General features: G+C 38.4%; 1 protein-coding gene across 1 annotated transcript in view; it reads left to right on the forward strand.

Annotated features, from left to right (window-relative positions):
* The window catches only part of CFAP54 (cilia and flagella associated protein 54), a 234,432-nt gene that overhangs the window by 178,992 nt on the left and 36,641 nt on the right, over nt 1–18,799 (forward strand). The window contains exons 54-57 of the mRNA XM_075205979.1: nt 872–1,007; nt 6,772–6,929; nt 12,165–12,338; nt 18,645–18,768. Coding sequence (XP_075062080.1) covers nt 872–1,007; nt 6,772–6,929; nt 12,165–12,338; nt 18,645–18,768 — 592 coding nt within the window. The remainder of the gene's footprint in view (nt 1–871; nt 1,008–6,771; nt 6,930–12,164; nt 12,339–18,644; nt 18,769–18,799) is intronic.

Below are 18,799 nucleotides of genomic sequence, written 5' to 3' on the forward strand. Positions count from 1 at the left end.
TAGCGCAACGAGCCAGACTGATAATCAAGGGGAAAAAAAGATAGAATAAATATGGCACCAAGGGCCATGCACACAAGAAATAAGATAGTAAGATAGACTGACAAATACTTAGTTGCTTGTTCTGTTTCCTGACATTATGTGTTGCAGCTTACCTTGCTATTAGAATTAGTCTGAACCTTTCCTTCCAGTGCACTTACATTTTGCCTTCTGGAGCCTTCCAGACATGATTAAAAACCCTACACTCTTAGGGGTATATTTACTAAACTGCAGATTTAAAAAAAATCAGATTCTAGTTAGCATATATTTAGTACATTCTACAGAATGACAGCGAGAATCTTATTGATTGCTATAGGCAACATCTCCACTTCTTCAAACCCCTGGTTTAGTAAATATACCCCTTAGAGTTCGGCGATTGTTTTCTTGAATTGCGTTGATTGCAATATCTAACACAATTCTATTTTGCATTCTACTATTGCTTGTGGTTATTTATGGTTTATTGGTGTGCACTTTATATAGGCCTACTTTCTTTTCTTTTTATTTACTATAATATTATTTAGACGTATGTTTTAAAACATTTTTGAAGATCTGAGATGTTTCATCAAAACAGGTAAGCCGCAGAAGCAGCAATTTTTTTTTCTTCTTTTAAACAAAAATTTTGCCCGTAATCTGGCGAGTGTACATTGTTGGCCTTAGAATGACACAACTTACAAACAGCCATTATTGGCATTATGTGATTCATGTACTGTCCTTTTTAAATGTCTACAAAGAGTGTATAGGTTATATATGCATATATGTTATGTGGTTTTATATTGTTATTGTCATATTTTATTTGTGTAAAGCATTGAATACAGTTTGCTTAAATAATTTTCAGATCAGTGGCCACATTGGCAAGGATTTGCCATGTGATTCCGAAGCCAGAGAGCGACTGAGCATGCACACATGGCTCAGATGTCGTCTTGTCCTTGTTACCATTCTTCTACGACAGATGCCTAGTATAACACTACATGGTATGATCTTTCAATTCCTGCCCCTACAAATACATTCTCAAAACTTGTTCCATTTGGTGTTTTTCATACAGAGATGCATCTGACACCAAAGTATTCTTCCACTACTTTTGACATAATCTTCTCATCAATACTTAGTGTTATTTTTAACATTTAGATTCTGTAATTCTATAGTTGCCAACTGTCCTTACGTCCCAGAGACAGTCCTAATTTATAAAAAAATTGTATGTGGAAATTGTTGTCCTTGGAAATACTTTTATGTTTCAATTTTGCAAAATGCACAATGTAATTCCTTCTTTTCTGCCTCATGTACTGCAATTCTTTCCAATTACTTACATTTTCTGGGCATTTAGAAGTTGATAATTATTGAAGAATAGGGCTTAAATTGTCCCGCGCTCAGTGTGGGGTGCCATGGTGACAGTAAAGTCACTTAATGAGTGATATCTGGTGTTTTAGGCACCCCCTACACCCTGGCACTATAGGCAGCTGCTTTGGTTTACCTAATGATAGTGCATACTTGTCTACTTTAAGGCAGTGAAGTCCAGGAGATCCCGGACAGGGGGCGTGACTAGAGGGCGAGAGGGGGCGGTCAATCGTGTTATTTTGGCCTCACCCCCACGATGGAAATGCCGTTTTGTCGCTGGAGGTGGGGCCAAAATGAAGTGATTCACCGCAAATCGCGTTATTTTGGCCAGGTAATTGCAGGATGCGGGAGACTTGCCTGCTCTCCCGGGCGGTACGGGAGACCGACCCGTATTTCAGGAGTCTCCCAGACATTCCTGGAAGAGTTGGCAAGTATGTGGTAGTGCCAACCCTGGCTAAGACAGTATCATCTGTGATGTTCTTTGTGCACTGGATCAGCTGCAAAGTGTCTCTGGAAATTATTTTAAATGTTGTCAATTATGTGACTGGTTACATGTTTACCTAGCTGCTGCTACTCCAAACTTGCCTAAATATGGAGACACAGAAATTTGGTGCACTTTAATACTGTGCAACTGTAAATATTCAAATGTTCAATCCCCAGCCACTTGAGTGACATCCACTTTTGGAATGACAAGCAAATCTCTGACTCTAGTCAAGTGCACCAAATAATTTGGGAAATTATTGGCAAAGAAACAACAGACCAAAGCAAATTATATTATACAAGCAGGGTCACCCAGCATTGCGCAGGTCCGATTTGCAATGTGTAACAGTTTTTTTATATTAGCCATTTATTTGGTAAATAGACTAAAAATGCTATTTAGAAAATAAGGTTTCTTGCTTTGTCGCATTGTCATTATGTTGTTGCCACAAACTTACTTGTTCCTGTGCTGCTGATTTCCCTTCCTCTGTGTACAGCTCAGCACTTCCTGGTTTGGGCAGTCACATGATCGTGGCTGGGAGGCGGCATATACTATCTGCAGACTATATGAAGCTCACCTGGACACTGCAGCCTTGTCAGAGCAACAAGTTACCACTTTGTGTCTGGCTCTCCCTGTTTATCCTGTACTGTCTCTGGTGTTTCCTTGTGTATGACCTTGGCTTGTTTAACCTCTGCTGTCTGTGCAACTGTGTATCTGACCCAGCTATCCTTATTGACTACTCTGCTGCCTGTCACCTGTGTTTCCAACCCGGCGACTCTCCTGAGTGTGGTGTGTCCTTCGAGCCGGAGTTCTACTAACTGATCCTGCTAGTCTGTGCCATACTACAATACCTCTACGGAGTCTATTCTCCTTTATTCTGCCAGGTCTCTTACCAAACGTCTGTCACCTAACACGTCAGTGAGCTAACCTAAGGGCTGCGACCTGTGGACCTCTGGCAGCAAAATCCCTTCCACCTTGCAGCGGTTCTTGGTGAAGACCAGGGGGTTCGTTAGACTCTGCGCCTTAGGAAGGCCAACACTAGCACTAACTGATAGAAAACTCCTGAGAACCGTAACAGTTGTGTTGTCGCAAGATTTCCTTCCAGCAGTCAAACAATTGTTTACAACCAAAAAATTATGTTTTCAATATTTGTTGCCTTGTTGCTTTGTCACTATGTGGTCTAATAGCTTATTTTTTCAATACTAAATAGCTAGACAGAGATATAGTATCATACAATTGTATTAAGGGTATTATTAGTCTCATTTATGAAAATTCCTCCTTGGTTGGGGCTGTACACCTTGATTTGCACAGGAGTCTAGATTTCTGCTAAAGCACATGGGTATTTGGAGCAAGATGGTGGTGTTTGTAGAGGAGCAGAACTTATCAATGGCTGATGGTTGTAGTGGCTGGAACTGTACTTTGAGCTTTGCAGAAACTAGAACTGATTTTACAGCATATTATTATTAAAATCTGATACATGGGAAAAGTGTGGCATGTTAAGGGAATTCCTTTCTGTGCGGAGGGGCACACAGCTATTTCTACTCTGAGAAACACTTGGATTTTGCACAGGTTAAGGAGATGGAAGAGATCAGGGGGTAAATGTATCATAGTGCGGGTTGTACAAGTGGGCGGAAATCGGCGAGATGACAGCTTAAATTAAAAGCGGCGCTGCCTTGTAAAGGGAAACTTCCCTTTACAAGGCAGCGCCGCTTTAAATTTAAGCTGTCATCTCGCCGATTTCCGGCCACTTGTACAACCCGCTCTATGATACATTTACCCCCAGATCTTGTCCTGGACATTAATGGAATGCATTTTGTACCGTCTAGTTGCATTTTGCCCACTGTTAAAAAAAGTTTCAAACACACAGTCGACCATATGTAGTGTAGGCAGCACAGTGTGCCCTCACTCTCATGACTAATTTAAGACATAAATAAAGCTAAACCATGTAGTATTTAAAAAAAAACAAAACAGAAAGGTTTATGATGTCTGTAAAGCAGCAATAGTTTGGTGTTTGATGTGACAGTTAGATTTATTGTAGCTTCATTCTAGAAAATGATAGCAAGAATTCTGATTGGTTGCTATGGGCAACACCTACACTTCTGCTTTTTGAAGCTTTAGTAAAAGTCCTCAGACTTTTGCACATCATGGGCCTGATTCATCAAGGCAAGTAAAATGAACGTATTGTGTGTTTTATTTTTTTTATTTTTTTAAAACCGCGCATAAATCGGGCATCCGTATTCAACAAGGAGCAGATGTAAAGATACGTCTGTTGATGAATACAGGTCTTGTTTGGCTCTGCTTTAACAGACAATAAATACACTGCAGGAAACATCCAATACATATATGGAATATAACGTCTCAAAAGACTTTATAATGACCCCAAAAACATTTTGGGTCACCTGTTAATAATATAGTCAATAATGACAAAACATTTTTTTTCTTTCATTTTTTCCTTCAATAAAATCCATTTATTAGAATGTTATAAATGTCTGCTGTGCATAAAATCCATTTTTAAAGTTGCTTCTGATTGCAAACACATGTTTTTAATTTAAATGCTAGTATTTTTTATTTTTTTTGCATCCTTACACAAAATCGTCAGGAAGACTATTTCCATTCATCTCCTACCCCTCTTGTAAATATAGTTCTCCAACATTAAACCTACCATTTTCATGTTGTGCTCTATTACTTTTGTGTGAAAAACTGTTGTACTTTCCTCAGTAGTCTTAATAATGCAGGAGCTTAAGGTCTGTCATTATACACTATCCATCAATAATTTCTTTTGGTATGTTAGTATGTTTTCTGCCTGGTTTCCTTAATCTTCCAAGATGTTGAAAAGAGTGAAAGCTGAAATTGAAACATGTGGATCTGCTGTATTCAAGTTAACATTCACAATGTGCTTCACAGCTCTACTCTGTCTCCTGTCTGTCTACCGTACCTTGCATGTCTCCTGTCTGTCTATCTTTCATGTCTCCTGTCTGTCTACCTTGCATGTCTCCTGTCTGTCTACCTTGCATGTCTCCTGTCTGTCTACCTTACATGTCTCCTGTCTGTCTACCTTGCATGTCTCTTGTCTGTCTACCTTGCATGTCTCTTGTCTGTCTACCTTGCATGTCTCTTGTCTGTCTACCTTGCATGTCTCTTGTCTGTCTACCTTGCATGTCTCTTGTCTGTCTACCTTGCATGTCTCCTGTCTGTCTACCTTGCATGTCTCTTGTCTGTCTACCTTGCATGTCTCATAACTGTCTACCTTGCACTCCTCTTGTTTTTCTTATAGTCAATTTATTGTTTACACACATGTATGGAATTTGTACCTGAATCCACCTAGCTGTCATTGTTTGCTCATGACTATTCATGTATCTCTTATTATGTTTATTGTATTCATGTACGCCATCTCTATATGATGATTGTCTGGCGCTGTCAAATCTGTAGCACCCTATAATAAACGTTGATAATAATTATGTCTGTGAACCTCATTTAGCGTTGGGAGCAAATCCAGCCTAAAGGGCAGATTCAGATCGGTACAAGGTGTCGCCAAACATCGCCATCACTGCCTATTACAGTAGGGAATCTCCACTCTTTTTTCTGCACACCGCTATGGGACATGAGGGAAAATGAGCAGAGCTTTTATTCAGAGCATCGAGGCTGTGTGTCTTCACGGACTGTTACTGAGACACATCATGGCACTTTGCACCCAATTGATTCTGCCCCTATGGTTGCCAATTGGCATTCGACAAACAATATTGCAATTCAAGGGGTACAAATGTATTTTTTTGCATGCAGGCAGATTAACGTAGCACAGAAATACTGGGCGGCTTTATTTTTATACTGCAGTTTAGAGTTGAACTAGTACTCACCTCTGTTCCATCTCTAAATCTGTATGCATATTAGTTTTGTCCTCCCTGCAGTGCAGCATGGTTTTGCCCAGGGCCGGTGCTAGGGTCCTCGGCGCCCTAGGCAGAATTTCAAAATCCGCCCCGCCCCCACGTCTTTCCTTACCTTAACTTAGCTCTTAACGTCCCTCACTGACACTGTCGGGCTGTGATGATGATGTCATGCCCGACGGTCGGTGAGTGGAGGGGAGGAGACGGAGCGCCCCATCAGCTGTTGGAGGGGAGGACGACGGTGGTGATCCATAGCCCCTCCCCCCTCCGGTGAATCTATCTGAAGCTGTGCGGCAGCCGTGGAAGGTATGCTCAGCGGTCGCCGCACAGTTTTAAAGTACCATAGTAAAAGCATTTTAATTCTGTGGCACCCATCAGAGCCCGGCGCCCTAGGCAACTGCCTAACCTTGCCTAATGGGAGTGCCGGGCCTGGTTTTGGCAAGGTGTAAAATTGCTTCTACCAGCCGGATTTACTCCTAACTGTAAGGGAGACCCCATATGTACTGTATTAGCTTGCATATTGGATGTACTAGGCTGTCTGGGAGACGTATTTCAGCATGGGTGGCACTCGCCAGAACAGGAATGTGTCTATTGAGAATCTTGCCTGCTGAATTCTTTAATCTTCCCTAGTTTAACTATAGCCTGGCTTCAGATGATGAGCTCTCCATATCTAACACAGGATTTTCTGGCACTGTAGACTGGACAGCTATCATGCATTTTCTTCTTGAGCATACATTGGTTTGACAGAACTACCTATGCTCTGTACATGTTAACTAGTGATGTATAAAGTAGGATCACACCCTCTCTCTAGCTGAGTGTTACTTCCACCTTTACAGCTAGATATTGTGCTGATTTTTCTTTGCTGTTTATTTGGTACGTGATCTGATTTAACCTCCTCATGGTCCCTCATCTCTGTTGTGCTTGACAGTTTGTTGCCATTAATGTTACACTTTGCTGTCAGATTTTATGTGTATTGACAGATTTATTGTTCTCAAAACAAGATTGCTGTTATGGGGAGATAACATTTTTATTCATCCTTCCTAGAGCAGGACATGCTTGACGGTTCAGCTCTAATAACCGAGGGTGTTGTAGAGGCTGAAACACTGAATAATTCTGAGACGCAGGCTCATTTCTTGCTACAAGCTGCTTTCCTTGATATTCAAGATGGGCATCCCAGGAAAGGAGTACAGCTCATGCTGGAGGTACATTATGTGTTTGTTGTATCCTTATTTATAGTTTTATATTAAAGTCATTAATAAATACTAATAAATACATTTAACCATGATTATATTGAACGTAGCATTATAGCATTACAGTGCTATAGAGACGTCATTTATATCTTGAAAGTCTCAACAGTGCATAGGTGCCATCGAGCAAAGTGTTTCACTCATAATATAGAACAAGATTTCCAGTATATTGAAAACAGCATCCAGTTATATTTGGGTTTCGGGTATATTTATAACCAAAGTTATTTGCTAAGAGCAGTGGCGCATAACTCCTGCACAGTGCTAGGATCTTAGGTGCTAAGATGTACATGGTTGCACTTATGCTCAGATATGTGCACCCACTTCCCCAATGGGACAGCTAAACATAAATAAAGAATTTGACCGTTAGTAAAACAGTCTTTTTAAAAATCCCTGTACTGTTCTAAGAGTTCTCATAAAACCTAAGCATCTAAATTGTGGAGATTGTGATCAACCCTTGTTGGATATCTATTATTGGGTTATTGTGAATGGTGTAAGAACACAATTGCTGATGCATTGTGTACAGGAAGACCGTGACTAAATGAAACAATTGATGGGCTGTGGGTAGATCAAAGCTATATTTAATGTGCTCAAGGAATGGAATTAGGGCCAGTCTGTTGGGATGGTGAACAAGTGTACTTTCAGGTGGTCACTAGGGTCAGAGACTTATATTTACTCATTCCAAGCAGCAGACATCTGTGAGTCTATTAAGACAGAGCTTATGATGGCAGAATCCAAGTGTCCCAAGTGTCTTTATAGGCAAGCATTTAAGAGTGTCTGAACAGCAGGATGTGCCACCAAAAGTGGATATTCCTGTATTCAGAATGTCCAGAAGAACAACGCTAATCTTGGAAGATGCATCTGATCTAAGAGACCCCATGGTCCAAGAATGGAGACAGATTGGATTTATTTGACATTGGGGGCCAAATGAAACTCTGCTGCTGTCAGTCACTTCAGTCTCTGTGAGAGCTATGAGCTATCAGAGATTAGATCCTTCAATTATAGAAAAATATTCAGGCCCAGGGAAGAACTCTTGCAGTCCAGTAAAACATCAAAAGGGTGTTGTTTATATTGAAAATCTACTGTTTGAGGCCATATTTCACTGTGTACAGAAGAGTAGCCTGGCTTAAGGCCTAGTTGGCTGATTTATCCTTTAAGAGTAGTTTCAGCCCAAGTTAAAAAGGAAAGGCTCATATTTTTGTTCTCAAAGAAGAACCTCTCCAAGATTGAGGTATTATTATGAAAGAGATATTTTCACTCATGCTGAACATTCAAGGGAACCACAAGAGGTAGAAATATTAGATTAAGGGTCTTCAGCCAGTTCCCTGGAATTCTGACTCCAGGGGGTAAATGAATCAAGCTGAGAGTTTTCCGGCGGGTTTGCTAAGTGGAGATGTTGCCTATAGCAACCAATCAGATTCTAGCTATCATTTGGTAGAATGTACTAAATAAATGATAGCTAGTATCTTATTGGTTTGTCAAACCCGCCGAATATTGAAAATATCATGCATAACATGAAGTGAAAGAGAATCTCGTGATTGTTATCGATCCATTTGTGATATTGAAGATATACAAGCTTTCTCTCTAAGAGCTCTTGATCAATATTAACCATCTGTGAGAAACACGGTCACTACATTGGACCCCTTCTACTTAGTTTTTTACTTTTTTTAGTTTTTTTACTTTCTTTTTTTCATTTTTTAAGGTACCCTTCAATTTATGCTGGGCAGCTATACAGTTTTATAATTGGTGTAATACTTATGACTTCATTATATCATACTGTTTGTGATTAAACATATTTTATGTGATATTAATCAATTGTTTCCTTATTGCTATGGGAGGATCCTCTAGATTTTTTTTATTGAGTTATACCAACATATATTCTCTGCAGCGCAATCTGTCTTGTCTGTTCTGGTGAATATACATTTATGTATTTTTGTGGTTGTTGTGCAATAAACCACGACAGTGCAGCAGTGGAGATTGGTGTTATCCCTTTTCTGTATATATATCTTTATAGATAAGAATTATCTCTTAAAGAGATCTCCATAAACCCCTTATCGGTGGTATTCCTCCGCCTACATAGTGTGCGCCATTAACCCTTCACGGGATTATTTCATATTTTGATCTAGTCTATTTAGCCCAGCTCTGATGTATGTAACAATATACTAGAGCTTATTCAGTAACAATGACTGGATTAAAGCACAGTGCTAAACTAGCTGTATTCAGCAGGTGTTACTGCTTTTCCTTTAGGTCTCTGTACAGTCATAGTGCAAGCAAGGCCATTATATACCATCTAGTCCCAAGGTTTGCCTGGGCTCTCTAAACCAGTGAAGCCAGTGCTAGGACTGCATTTATGTATAGACCTACATCACCCCAGGGTTGATGCTACATTTATGCATACAATATGCATACAATAGGTGCACGTCCTTTTGTGTATAAATTGGTGCTTGTCTCAAGTTAGTTAACTATATTTAATAAAAGTGAAAGTAGGCCACTATTGGACCGCCCGGGGGGAAATGGTGCCCTGCTCCTGGGTATTTTGCAAACATACTTTGCCACATTACTATAAGCAGCTATTTTTTAAACAAAATGTAAAGTTTTGCAAAAATAATACAAAGATAGGCAAGCAGACATTCCTCAGTAAAGTATATGCAGCAAGCAAAATAAATTGGCAAGTGTCTCATATCTCTGTATTATAGAACTGAGAACTCTGCAGTTTTTATTCACAGTATATTGCATATTTTGCCTGAAGACTGATGGATCATCTTGCCCTTTTGCTAATACTAAGCAGATATTTTATGAGTTAGGATTTTGGCATGATTACAATAAACATGTTTAATATAATCATGAGATATACAGTACCCACTCTACAAAAGTGCAGCATACACAAACCTGCGCTGAACATAAACCCTGGTTTATTATATCTTACATTTGTTTTTTGTAAATTGAATGAATGCTCTTCAGACTGTTAAGATTTTAAGTTGCATGTATCATTTTAATGAAAATACCAGTTGTAGACACTTCCAACTACATGTACGTGTATGATTTCAGACAGGACCATGACAACCGAGTACAAATGCAAAAAATAATAATATGTAGCTTATATCATGTAAAGACATAGCTATAAAAAATGTGTTCTCATGGAAGAACAAAAATAAATAGCGTGGCTATGAAAAGTATTTACCACTCGTTATGTTATATTTATATTGTTTTCTTATATCATGGAATCAAAATCTGGAATCTCCCAGCATAGCGTATCTGGACACTACAATTTTTGTCTATTCTTCTTGCTATATCTCTTGAGTTCCATCAGGTTGGATGGAGATCAGTGGTGAACAGCAATTTACATATCATAGAACAGATTATCTGTGAGGGATTGCGGTCTGGGGGTAAATGTATTAAAGTCCGGTTTCTTCAACTCGCCGGGAATCGGCGAGTTGACAGCTAAAATTTAAAGCGGCGCTGGCTTGTAAAGGCAGCGCTTGTCTTTACAAGCCAGCGCTGCTTTAAATTTTAGCTGTCAACTCGCCGATTCCAGGTGAGTTGAAGAAACTGGACTTTAATACATTTACCCCCTGGACTTTATCTAGGCCACTCTAGGACTAGAGATGAGCTTATTTTTCCAAAACTTTTCCGTAGAGTATTTGTCTCATACCGCATTTGACTGTAGATGTTTACACATTTCTCTTAAGTGTTCTGCACAGAATTTCATAATCATTTTTTATTCTGCACAGAATTACCTCTATTATTTTTGTTCCATTTTTTTTTATACCCCTAACCATACCATAGAGCAGAGTGAATTAGCGCTGTCACCGTTTCCGTTCTAATTATACACTTCAATGAAATGCAGAATTTACAAATACAATATGGAATGCTATTCCACAGAAGCAAAAAATAAAGCTAAGATTGTTTGTTGTCCAATCTCTGCAAAATTACCTGTTCCTCCATGAAATTCGGTTAGTGCAAAACTCCTCTACAACTTTTCTCTTTCCAGTGTGACTTTTGCTGTGTGTTTTGGGTTGTTGTCCTGCTGCAGTACAAAGTTTGCCCCATACATTTTGCCTCTATTTTGTCAAGTTTCCAATCATCCCCGTTACATTATGCTCCCACCACCAGGCTTCATGGTATGGATAATGTACTTGGGTTAATGTGCAGTATGAGGCTTGTGCCAAACATAGCACCTGGTATTAAAGCAAAAATGTTTACTCTTTATCTCACCCGCCACTTAATATAGGTGTATCCTATATGCTTTATGGCAAATTGTAGGCTTTTGTCAACAATGTAATTCTTTTTGCTATCCTTCCATAAAGCACAGATTTGTGAAGTGCCAAGGTTATCAATCTCAGTCCATATGTTGTCAGTTTCTTCATAATGATCTTGACAATGCTCTGTGGAATATTAAAAGTATTTAAAATCTTTTAATATGTTTCCTCTGTTTGGTGGTTTACAATAGTAGTTACTTTGAATGTTATTTGAACTTCACGATGAAGCTCTAGTTCAGACATGTATTAGCGAACTGTGGGACCGCTAACAGACAGATGTACTTAGGTTAAAATTATTCAACACCCTAATCAAATACAGATGGACTCCATTAAGCTCATTATGTGATATTCAAAGACATTTTGCCCCAAAACCTTTTTGGTGTATTTTAGCAAAAGGAGTAAATACTTATATAATCATTTACTGTCTGATTTGTAACTTATTAAGAAAACACTTTAGAGTTGTTGCTTTCTTTCTTTGACATTATGGAATATGTTGTGTTGATCAGTGGTAAAAAGTCCAGAAAATGTCCATTTTGATTTCATGATATATAACAATATAAAGTGTGAATATTGTAATGCATACTGACCAAAAAAGGTCATTTTGATATAAAACAAAGTACTGAAAATTATGTTATTGTTATCAAGACTGTTATATTGAGTTGTGAGTGAAACAGGATTATTATAGGATAGCTTTAAAATGACCACTAGATACCTGATAGATCATTGTGTTATAAAGACGGTGTGTGAACTCACCACATGACCTTCCATTTACAGTATTGAACAGTATGGGAAAGACAAGCAATATATTTTCTAATCTCTCCATCAACTCTTTAAAGCACAAGGAATTACCCCGCCATTGATACACATCAGCTAATATTTATAAATGCCTCTCTAGTTTGTGACAACTAACCAGGTTTTCTGTCTACTTTAACAGAATATAATCCACTTGCTGCAAGGAAAGGCTTTCATTTCTCCAATGGCATGTTTAACACTAGCTCAGAGCTTGATTCTTTCAGCTGACTTCATGGAAAGTAATGATGATCAGCAATTGTTTTGGACAAAGCAGTTACATTTATTCACTTTGGCTCATAAACTTATGGTCAAACAAGTAAGTGTATTTTTGTGATGTCAGTTGTAGTATGAGTACCAACCATGCTTGCAATTATTACTGAATAACAAACATGAAATGTTTTCTTTTAAACATTATCTACTTAACTTACTTAACTTTCTACCTTTTCTTCTGCCTCTTCCCCCTCACTCCCCTTCCCTCATAGTTATCCTCCGTTCCTCCTTCTCTCCCTCCCTCCCCCGTGTCTCTCTTGTCTGTCTACCTCGCCCCTTAGATTGTACGCTCCTTTGAGCAGGGTCATCTCTCCTCCTGTCTCCACCACTTTTAACTCTGCTCTCCAGCTATCAGCCCTCCTCCTCGAGGACCCTCTTCCCCCCGTCCCCCCTCGCTCCCTCCTCTCCCTCTGGGAGTTTCCCTGTCACCCGTGCCCTCCCTCCTGGGCTCCGTCGTATGCGGACTCTCCCCTCCCCCTACCCTAGCGTTGAGCTCATTGAGTTACTGTGATTATTGTTTACTGTACTGTGCTGTCTTACCTTGTATTGTAATTTTGTTTGTCTCTGTACGGCGCCACGGACACCTAGTGGCGCCCTATAAATAAAAATTAATAATAATAAATATTAATCTATTTAAAATACAATATTCAGTTAGTCTTTAATAAAATGTGTATTTAAAATTTTAAACTGACACAAATAACAACTTACTTACAACATGGAGCTGACAGAAGGCTAAGGAAGATAATGGATGATAAAACAAAGGGGAAATATGTGGAAAATAGAATGGGAAAAATATGCAGTAAGGATCCAAAATGATGCCAATGTTTATGGGTCTGCACACACATATGGTCATCCCCACACTGAACTCTGTCATGGTCCATCTGTGCATGACGTGTGTGGTCATTGCAATTTGGAATATATGTAAGTTTCATAGTAAGCATCTTGCCCACATTTCCTGCAACTAGCAAGAATAGGAGCTCATTAGTCAGTAGGTCTCCACAACCGACAAATGTTCACAGGCAAAAAACATTGAAGGAAACAGTGGCTTTAATAAACGTCAAAAGGGATCTTTAATTTATTTTTTTAATATTGAAGGTTATATGAATAACAATGTTTCTGAGGTTTCCTCATTCTTCAGTTGCATGGCACAGACGTGAAGAAACATGGTGAATACATTGGGGCTCATGTTGGACTTATTTCTGTTTTTATTTGCAATTTTAAGTATGCAATTGTTTTCTTACAAAATAAATCTGCATATGTACTTATGCATGTTTGGCAGCATCTTACCCGTATGGCTCCTTTCAACTGGATGGCGGAACAGGAGAGGGAAGGAGCGGGCTAGCATAGGTTGAATACAGCTCTTAGGAAGTATATCTCTTGTGGGTGCTGAGGAGCTTGTACAATGAGACACAACCATGATAATGACAATTAGCAGCAGCAGCAGCAGCTAGCTGCTTCTGATTGGCTGATTGTGGATTGACCTCTAGCTGATCATCCTTAAATCATTAGTGTGGCTGCTATATTATAAGAAATTGCAGCCATTTATTTGCATTACTTCATTTATATTTTCAATTGAACTGCTATAGGAAAGAACATTCTTATATAATATTTAAAAGGGAAAATAATATATGTTTGAATTTAATTTAATTTTTATTTTTGTATTTGTGTATGTCTTTAATTACATTGCACAAGGTAAATGCTGCATTTCCATTTATTAATAACTGTCAAATCTCTATTCTAGCTTGTCTTTATGACACTTTATTACATTTTTATATTGTGCACAAATAGGGTAAAATGACTTATACATTTAGCGTCAAGCCACTTCTCTACACTTTATCTATGCTACCATAGGACATAAGTATATTTGTTTCTCCTGGCGTAAATTTGTGTAAATGCTAGTGATGTACAGCTGTACACATCTTCAGATGCTTTTGACTGATTAAAAGCATATAAAAGTGCTTTTCCATGATTGTGTTTTGTACTGCGTATTGTCGAGCACGAATGTGTGCAACTCTACATGAGCCCCGTAGTGTACACTGTGTAAAAATCTTGCCAAATGATGGGGTAGGCAGTACTCTGCCAATTACACAACACCCTCCTATTGGCTAAGTGTCAACAAAAAAGTACCACGTTGAAAGATGTAAGGCAAATACCAGGAGTGACAGCAAGATCATAAGAGATAATATAGTGTATTGGCATTAGATCCAGTTACAAAGTTTTGGTAATCATCCATAAACACTGAATTGAGAATCAGTAACAGAGTATTGTGTATTTTACTGTACAAATATAAAGGAGAAGCAACTTTTCTCTATTATAGTAATAGCATTTCAAACTATACTGATCGTTGTCATCTTGGTTTTCTAGGGACCAATGTTTAGATCCATTACATTTCACACTGAAGTAATTTCTTCTTAAAAAATACACTTTCAGTACATGTGACTTCCGTTAGGTCATCTAATACTAGATACTATGGGCCTGATTCCTCTTCGGACATAAGTACATTTGCGTTGCGCATCATGTGTAAAATAGCTCTGCGCATATGCCAGAATGGGACTTATGCCAATGAAAGCAATTGCATGCATTTCATGTCTGAAGGTAAAATGACATTTATAACTGCCTGCGAAGGGCAAAACAGAGATAGAAAGGGGCGAACGTAGACCATATACAGTGAGAGTATGCTAACACAGATGTGGGTTTCTCGTAAGTACATTGTTTTCAGCCGTATCGTTTGCACTAGTTACAAGGCAGGTGTAAGTGCCAACTGATAGTCACGGCATCGCCTTTGTATTAAAAACTATGAAATGCCATTAGATAGCACAGAACTTGTGCTTGCAAGTAAGAGAAACTATAAAAATGCATTTTATGTACCATTCGCATTAAGAAAATCCAGATTTATGTATTTAATGGTAATAAAAATAAAAAGACCTTTTTATTGATGATTATAGTATTAAGAGTTGTTCATTTATTTTATAGAATACTTTTTTTTTTTCAAACTTTGTCAAAAAAAAATTCATGCAGAATCCTTAATATATTAGTGACATTTTTTGCTGATTATGTTATGTGAGTGACATTGTCTTTTTTGGACAGGAATTGAGTAAGTTTTTGTTGAGAATGATAACAGATCAATTCTGGTCATCCCACCATCGAATTCACATTAGAACTTATCTTGACATATTTACACTACCTTGATGTTGCTGCCAGTCTCACAAACATTATCTTAAACACTGATCTATATTCAGTACTCATGGACAGGGATATTTTAATCAAGGCCTCCAGTTGACATCCCCCTAAAGGTCCATCACCAAAAGTCAATTCATATGAGAACGGCATATTGCTCTCCTCATTGTGTGAAGCTCAATCTTTAGGTTGTTTAGTACATTTCATGACACTAGGTATAATGTTGTCAAAAATCTTTGACAATAATCAAAAAAATGACACATACTATGTTTCTTGCATATATAAAGAAACACAAGCACACAATTTCTGAATCACATTTCTTATATATTAGATTTTGACATACACGCCTTTAGGTGTTATCGACCAATATAGAAGCAGACCCACAATTTAAACTCTTTGCAAGTTGAATTCCAAAGTGCATCTTTTTTTTTTTTTTCTTAGCTTGAAAAGCACATTCCCTGTGTCTGTTCTCAAAAATTACTATGCAGCCATACAGGGTAATTAGGTTTCCCATCTTATTGAAGACTATCCAATTCAACTTAACATATTGCATGAAGAGTGTCATCTATTTTATAAAATGCATCTGTGGAAAACATCTCAAACAGAAATAAAATTCAAAAGACAAAAAAAACCTTGAGTCCCTTAGGGGCTTATGTAGATTGGATGTAATTTTCATCTATATTGTGTCATATAACATAATAGTGTAAATATATATTTATAATAATCTGCTTGTGGTTGGCTGACTTTAATCATTTACTAGCCGTGAGTTGCCGAAGACAGTAACCACTAAGGGGGGATGGTGCCGGACCTGTGCCTCCTCCCCACTGATCTGCGCCCTACAGGGTCCTGCAAGTCAAAGATACAGAGCTTAGACCCCCTTGCAAAATTGAATCCATATTTCACCATGCACATCACAATATCAGCAGGTGCACAATACGCAAATAGGCATTTGTAATGTCCCAACGGCACTTGCGGGACATTAACACTGTTCCACACATTCCATAAATTACTCTGAAGTGTTACTAAACAAAGCTGCTTTGTAATGTTGGTTTTGTTTCATTTACTCAATGAGGAGCTGATAGAGAGAAGTCTGGTAGGTAATTTAACTAGGTTTAAATAAATTAATTTGATGAAAATTTTAGTATAGAGATAAAGTTTGGAAAAGAGAATGATGCAGAAGGTAGTGTGGAAATGACAAGAAGCTAATGCACTGTAAGAATGAGAATAAAAGAATTTGAATAAATAAAGAAGTTATAAGGTTATGAGGTCAAGAGATATCCATATTCAATTTTATTTTGTGCCAGATTGAAGCTCACAGTCAACAGGGACCTTTTCACACACTGGATAATCCCTGCAATTCCTGGAGCAAAACGTAGGTGAAATATACTTGGTGCCTGGAATAAAAACTCTCTCTCTCCCTCTACTTCACAGCTGACTTGTATAACTATAATGACAACATAATGAGTGGTTACACTCTACCAGGTTGCAAGAGGTTCACTTAATATTTTTGAACCGGACCTGTATCTCCCAGTCAGAAAGGAAGCATTATGTAGATGATGAGATGGAGAAATGCCCCAAATGTAAACGTACGCATGCCTCTTTCTTCCATATTGTTTGGCAATGTAGGAAGATTCAGAAATTCTGGAAAGTCCCATCTTTTCTCAACTCAGTTCTGGGTGCTCCCTTACAGTTTTATATACCTGTCATTCCCCTCTGTTGTTATGACAACTGGATCCCAATCACCCCCCCCAAGAGATTCCCAGAACGTTAAGACATTTCTTAGAGTCGTGCTCACAATTGCAAAACTGGTGACTCCATCACTGGACCCCCCTCCCCCTTTTCTCTCTGAACTGCAGTCGGAACTTTTAAATACAATGTACTTTGACAGAATGTGCGACCTTTCCAGGTATTGAAATGGGGCCCATATCTAGACTCTCTACCTGGTGATAGGCAGAGTGAAATCTTATGTTAGAAAATACAACCTGATTCCTATATCGATACCTGGGAAGTGACTGATCTCACCCCTTCTTCTCTACCACATTTTGTGGCATGACCCTTACGCGGCCTGTCCCCCCCCCCCCCCCCCACTTGTAGTCATCTCAGCACCCCGCCCCTCCTCCATATATTCCTCTCAAAAAGACCCCCTGGCTCCCCCAGCCTCTTTTATAACACACATGACTGGTCTAGTGTGCTTCAATACTTTTGCAGACTCTGTAGTCGGGTCTCCTACTTACAAGATGTTTATTGTTTAAACTATAGACTGTTTTGTTTTTATTATTTGATGCTTCACACTCTCTCTACAATTCCTCCCATTGAAAACTCTACATGTCTAGGTACTGTCATAAGAGACATAACAATGCCTTGTCAGAATCTTTGTGCAATGTATTCTCCCTGTTGTTGTTTTATATTCTGATATTACGACACAATATTGTTATTTCAAATATGTCTACTTGACAGTTATGTCATGCCTGTCTCTTGGATGGTCTCCTTTGTTTTACTATGTACTGAATTTTTTTTATAAAATAGATATTTTAAAAAAAAATATATATATGTACTTAAGTCAGCAGAGGCAAATGTCTGAAAATAGAAAGAGGAGTGACCTACACAAAGAACCCGGGGAGGGCATGCAGTACAAAATATATCAACAAGCAGATTTTCTCCTTATTGGGACATACACAAACACTGCACGTCTCTTTCCTTCCTTCTCTTGTACTTAGTTTGTCTTTTGTGCAAGTTCAAGCATTGTGCAGCTTCATAACGCATGCTTGAGGTGAAACTCCGTAAGAATTGGAATGTATAAGTTGAAGGGAATCACTTTATACTAAGGAAGGGAACAAATTGAAAGTGCATGTGTATCCTTGGAAGATATTTCACTGTTATCTATATTTGCATGGAAGTTTGATTAAAACAATACATTTTGTGTTTATGAGATTTGTGTAAATCAGACTCTATTCGGAGAACCTGTGAACATTTGAAATGCATATGTGTATGTCACATGACCAAAGGAATGTCATCTGCTATAATTTATAAAGCATGTTTTTTAATGAGGGCTCTGTTCTTTGGTTGCCTTTATTGTTTTTGTTCAATGAAGTCTTCTCCCTTCTTCCCACACCTGTACAGTTTCCCCTGAGAACAATTGCTTCAAGTAGTAATTCACTTACACTATTCTTTGCAGCTCACATGTCTTGGGGAAATCATTGAGCAAAACGAGACACACCCTGTGTCCTCTTCAATGCCACCTTTCAAGAACATTTACTTACCGCAAATCAGTTTACTGGCTAAAGTAAAAATGAGAATTGGTAAGTTTGCGCAAATTTACTGCTAGCATTC

Source organism: Mixophyes fleayi, chromosome 4 (assembly GCF_038048845.1).
Source record: "Mixophyes fleayi isolate aMixFle1 chromosome 4, aMixFle1.hap1, whole genome shotgun sequence".
Taxonomy (NCBI): Eukaryota; Metazoa; Chordata; class Amphibia; order Anura; family Limnodynastidae; genus Mixophyes; species Mixophyes fleayi.